Source organism: Anguilla anguilla, chromosome 18 (genome assembly GCF_013347855.1).
Source record: "Anguilla anguilla isolate fAngAng1 chromosome 18, fAngAng1.pri, whole genome shotgun sequence".
NCBI lineage: Eukaryota > Metazoa > Chordata > Actinopteri > Anguilliformes > Anguillidae > Anguilla > Anguilla anguilla.
In genome coordinates, this window is record NC_049218.1 from 3,816,166 (window position 1) to 3,822,165 (window position 6,000).

At 40.6% G+C, this 6,000-nt stretch overlaps 1 protein-coding gene across 1 annotated transcript in view; it reads left to right on the top strand.

The window, feature by feature from the left end:
* si:ch211-250c4.3 (uncharacterized protein LOC100535981 homolog) overlaps positions 1 to 5,284 on the top strand; it is a 35,729-nt gene extending 30,445 nt beyond the window's left edge. Inside the window, exons 7-8 of the mRNA XM_035400973.1 lie at positions 953 to 1,060; positions 2,240 to 5,284. Of these exons, the coding sequence (XP_035256864.1) occupies positions 953 to 1,049 (97 nt within the window). The 3' untranslated portion in view covers positions 1,050 to 1,060; positions 2,240 to 5,284. The remainder of the gene's footprint in view (positions 1 to 952; positions 1,061 to 2,239) is intronic.
* The last annotated feature ends 716 nt before the right edge of the window (positions 5,285 to 6,000 follow it).

Here is a 6,000-nt window from a genome sequence, read left to right on the forward strand (position 1 = left end):
GGGGGAGGAAATCCTCAGAGACCTTTCGGCGAGCTCGTCGTGCCGCTCCACATTTTTCACCTCCCTTCCCTCGCCCCGACTCGACAGGTTACTGTATGGATCTTTTGTTTGGCTTGAGCTTAGGCAACGTCATCATCATCATTCAAAGAAGGGGGAATTTGCGGCTGTGCTCGATAGCGCTGAGCTAAGCTCCCTGCCCTGAGATGTGGCCACACCCCTTTTTTTTTTTTTTGGACGGCAAAAACCCCCCAGCGCTGTCCATGATCTCTGATCAAGCTCTCGGACGGGAACACATTGACTTTGTTTACAGTAGGCAGGAATGCGAACCAAGCCCCGTTTTACACATCCGTGGGACACTCTGCAGTCCAGAACACTCAGCACCGAAGGGAACAGGTGCATGCCTCACTGACAACAACTCATGTCCCCGTGGCCACCCAGCCTTTCCTTGCAGAGATGAAGTACGGCGGTCGTCCAAGAAATAATGTTAGCCTGTCGAGCAATGAGATCCGCTCCGCACAGTTCATGAGTTCCGTGAGATCCGCTCCATACAGTTCATGAGTTCATGCCTACCTCTGCTCTTTATTTCATTATTTATTCAACAATATTTTACTTTATCAGACATTTTGATAAGGTCATGATTCATGACTAATCCATGTAGACATGTTTTTCTGGATGTACCATTGGAGCCACTTGGAAGCCCAGTTACATTTTAGTTTAGTGATCCTTAACACAGAACTACATGGGCCTCAAATGCCACCACAAGTTCAAAAACAAAAAGCAGGGTCCATAGGTCACATATTAATGGCAATTACTGTCAATATTTCATATTGTTTGCAGAATTTCAATTCTGTTTCATTTCTCTACAGCATACTTTGCACAGAGGTGTCCATTTGCATTCTCCCTGCCCCCTCTCATAAACAGCCAATCAGATCTCTCTCTCTCTCTTCCACAGGCCTGACCTGGGACCAGTGGACCTGCCCAAGAGAGACAGGAACTCCATGATAGCGCTGGGCCACCAAACCAAAGCCGAATTCAGTTGGCCTCAGTAGCCCCTAAACAGGTGAGTTACACCACATGACCACAACTCTCATTATGTCTGTGAGGCATGGTGGTGTGAAGGTGTTGTCATGGGCTGTGAATCCTGAGCTAGAGGGTTCACACCCCTTGAGCAAGGTACTTAACCTGTGTTGCTTCAGTATATATCCAGCTGTATCAATGGATACAATGTAAATGCTATGTAAAGAAAAGTTGTGTGAGTCACTCTGGATAAGAGCGTCTGCTAAATGTCTGTAATGTAATGTAATGTAATGTAACACCTGCTTCACTCAGATCCTCTTTGTAGCTGTTTATTATGCGTTATGATGCTCCCTATGCCACAGTGACTTTCAAAACGTCAGAGTGAAAGATTCACATTTTCAGCTTTGCAAAAATGTTCTTCATTTAGAGCAATCGGGAAAATGAAAGGAAGGCCAAGTAATACATTTTGGAAAGTATTCCAAGCGACATGAAGGATATTAAGCCACTGTTTGAGATGCAAATAAATAAAGCATAACTCTACAAGTATTACATCACATAATATTATATCGCAGTATTATCACTGGCAGTACATTAATGTATCCAACATAGTGTTAAGGGGGGTCATTACTGAGAGCATATATGACAGCTATTGCACATTTGAGACCCTTCTATATTGACCCTAATTGAGCAACCTTAGCACCCCCAGAAATTTAATTTTTCTGCACTTTCAGTTTCCTCCATTCTGAGAGAACCATCTCCTGCACCTAAAATGGATGTGGTTTTTCTATCTTTATTGCCTTTTTCATATACATAAATTCTCTTTATTATTATATACATGTATAAATTATCCAAGAAAGCGGACTTTCGCAGCAAAAGGGTGTGAGCAGTTATAAGACTATAAGACAGCTATAAAAACTGATAAGAGCCATTCTTATCTTACTCCTAGATTTACCTTTTTTTTCCTTCGAAAAATATACTGCTTGACCTTTATATTCCCCATCAGACAACGAAACAAAGTGCAGCATTATCCTTTAATCGACTCGTGGAAGCAGTAACTCGCAGCCGGAGCGATGCACCGCACGCTGCGCTTTGAACCAGTGTTTACCTTAGCCGCGAGGAGCGGATTTATAGTCGCGGGGTCGTGTTTTAAAGGTCTGGGGAAATAAAGCGGTGATACGATTTGGGCGAAGCTCATAACCTCTGCCTTATTTTTTTTTCTCAGTCGCACGCAGAGCGGATGGGCCGCGAGGGAGAGAAGGCAGTCCAGAAGACACGGGCCAAGTCAAGTCGTACGGAGGAAGGAAAGAAAAGAAAGGACGGAATGTGGGAACGATGGGAAAGCGTGTAAAGTAACACGTTTTAGAGAGTGAAAAAATATGTAAAGTCTACGAAGAAGAGTTACCTTAAAGCCAAGCACGAAGAGGGAAGGGGGGCTTTTAAAAACGAAGACCAGTTCATCAGAGGTTTTATTGTTTTATATAAACAGGGAAATTATGATGGTTTATTCCAAATGTAGAAGGTATACATACATGTATTACAGTTTTTTTTTTTTAATGACTTCTTGTTTCTAAACTTCAACCAGTATTTCCGGACACCCTGTATCGCACCACAGCAACATCCAGTCCTCAATATCGAGTTCATGTTTTTTTAAAAAGATTTTTATTCAAACTGCTGTGTTGTGTTATACAAATATAAAATAAGCCATAGAGCACACGATCTCTTTTACGTCTGAGCCATTTATTTTTTATATAGTCATACTTACAGCCGTGTGTATATAGTGTGAATGTGTTGAGGCATAATCTGAGTGGAGTCCTCTTCAAAACTCTCACGTCCAGTTTATGATATGCATGCACTTACCCTCTCAGTTGTCATTTCCTAAACACCGTCTGGCTTTGGTAAAACAAAACGACTATGGGTCCACTACATCCTACCACATTTGTTGGTAATTAGAGAGGCATGTGGATCTGATTCTATATTGTTCTTTAAGAAGCTTCCATACCACTATTTGGATCATGCACTTTATTCTGTGGATCTTTTTTTTTTTTTAAAACATCTGGGAGCATATTATTTCTGCAATCTGATGTTCTGATTATAAGATCAATGAGCTTTCCTTCTCAAATTCTGTCTGGCTCGGTTACACACTCATCTTTTGGATCGACTGCAAAAAAAAAAAACAGTAATAAATGTGTGTCCTACAAAACAAATGTAAAATCACACCAATGTATGATATGCTAATATGTGCATCCTTTATAAACGTATCATTTTTTATAAATTTGTATTTGGAGAATGAAAAGCCTGTCTGTTTAAGTGTACTGTCTCTTCAGAGTGATGCAAATCTGCTTTCCCAAATGTTTTTTTCTTTTTTTTTGCCATTTTCCAGTTTGATACAAACATACATTCACACCAGCATGAAACGAGGCAAGGAAAAAAACACAAAGCTCCTTCATCACAGGAAACTTAAAGAACGGAAACTGAGATCACATGTTTACGCCTTTGCCTCTTTAAGAATCGTGGTCACCTTTCTGGGACAAATACCCTTAATGTGACCTTCTAGTCTCAAACGCAATACATTTTTTTCTGAAACGGTTTTGGTTTACAATTGAAGTGAAGCTAGTAGAAGGGGATTTTTTATTTCAAGAATGAGAGGTGACAGTGCTTAAGAATGTATAAAACTCCAATTCAAACTATGAAACTGGTAATGACTGAGAACAGAGCAAAGGCCATGGCCTGTTGCATTCAGACAAACCCACTTGTCAACCTCATATTTTTTGCGGGATTTGGTTTCGCAGGTCTACATCTGCAGTTCAAAAAGTGCATTTTTATTTTAATGTTTTAAAAAGCGGAAGCCACATCACATTCAGAGGGACTGCAGATGTTCAAAGTTGGTCCCAAATGGCTACCACTATCATTACTGCCTCCTGTCCCTTTAAGCATATCTTGAAGTTGGACAGGAGTCATCCATCCAGATAAGATTTTTTTCTTAAAATCATTTACACCCTAAAAGGCATTCCTCTCAGCAGTCTGAGTCGAAGATTAGCATCAGAATGGTTTACATGTTGGCTCGCCACAGGAAGTGCATTAAGTTCCGCTAAATCCTGTTTAATCAAGCGTGAAATAATCCCTGTTTGCTTGAGCACAATATTGGAAACCAGCCTCGTTTAAGCTGTCAATACAACGGCCAGAGAAAATGACTTAGTTATTAGATAACATGGAAGAAGAATGTCTTCATTTGCATAGGCTACATTTGCCAAATAATTCTGCTTTTTCTTTTGTCTGGAAAACTCAGTTTACATATTTCAGGTACAATGTAATTTAATGAACTGAACCTTTAGTAATATACAGCATTATGATTTGAAACCATCATTTAGAATAGAGGGAGTATATATTGACATTGTCTCCCAAACACTCAAAAACAAAATTACGTTCAGAAAATTTTGAGCATTTCTCCAGCGTGAGTTTTATTTAAGATATGTGGCATCAGCGGGAGAAATGCTGGGTGCATTATGGAAATAATGAAACCAAAGAAATGGTTTGCGGGGCACAGCAGGCTAAATGCTCTAAGAGGAGATTTTGACTGTTATCCAGACTTCACTTTGTCACTGCTTTTTTTTTTTTTTTTGTCTTGTGTAATGACTTGAGTTTAATTACGGGCCAATACTAAAAGTTGCCTAGGAGCTAAATCTCCTCAAATGCATTCGACGAATTATGCCAGTCTCAATAACCCAGCAGCGAGAACCCTGGTACAGTAGTCTAGGATATAGTGAATGAGTACATACCATTATCCAGGGCTGATGGAGCCATCAGCGAACGCTGCAGAAATGCACTTTGAGCCTTAAGCCCTGTTAATCAAGGCTTGGATAGCAAGGCCGTAGGGTTACACGCCCTTGTGTAATATTTCGCACCATACCATATCAAGAACCGAGAGAAAGGGTAAATGAGAATGAAAGTGAACAGAGATCATTTTTAAACTGTAAAATTGTATCCCTTATATACGAAGCAGGTATGTATTGTTAGCCTGAGTGCATTGTAACACTAAGTTTAAAAGACATAAATCATACTGCATATTGTCATATTACATTCATATTGTATATTTATCTGTGGCATCTGAGTTTTTTTTTTCTTTTTTGTCCAGTTGAAGGATGAACAAGCAACTGTCCTGTTTTTTTACGCAATGTACACTCGAGCTAAAGAATGGAACATTACTATGTGCATATCACTACTCCAGAATTATTTTTCAAAAATAAAGTAGAAATATTTCTAAACTGCATCTGCTCTCGCATATTTTGCAAATCCTGCTTTTGAAGCACGTCTTCAACATCCATGCTAAAGATGACACAACAGGACCAAGGGCACTGTGTGGCCGAGTAGTGATCCGATAGCAGTCACCCAGGGAGGGAGGGTTTACGTTACGATCTCATTGTGCAAATGTGACTTCTACAGTCAGTCAAACGGCAGTTATTTCGCCTCTGCCAGGTGTGAACTAAGATTAAATCTCACGTGCAATGACTGTGCATATTGCAGATGGTGGGCCGCTGAGTGACTAGAATTGGCCCCATTCAGAATGCAACTCAGAAGCAGCTCTACTTGAATGCTTTTTTCCCCACACTTGTCAATTCCAGCTGCATTTCTGCTTCAGATGACACTTCCATGTGCGTATGTACATTTTTACATAATTTCATCTCAGTCAAATTCAGCGTCGGTACGTATAGTACGTACGTGGAAAAAAATGGCTTCTTCGACTGTGGAGAAAGCATCAAGTTGTAAGGGGGGGGGGGGGGGGGGGGACGAAGAGGAGTGCAAGCTGCTCTCAAATATATTGGGGAGTCATGAATAACGTACGTAAACAGCACTCTGTGACCTCAACCTGATGGTCCAGGGGAGACATATTTCTGCTCACACAGTGGTTCACATTTTGCAGCTGTCAGTGACTTCTATCTTCGATGTTTACCACCAACCTGCTGCAGTCCAATGAGGTGAAGCTAA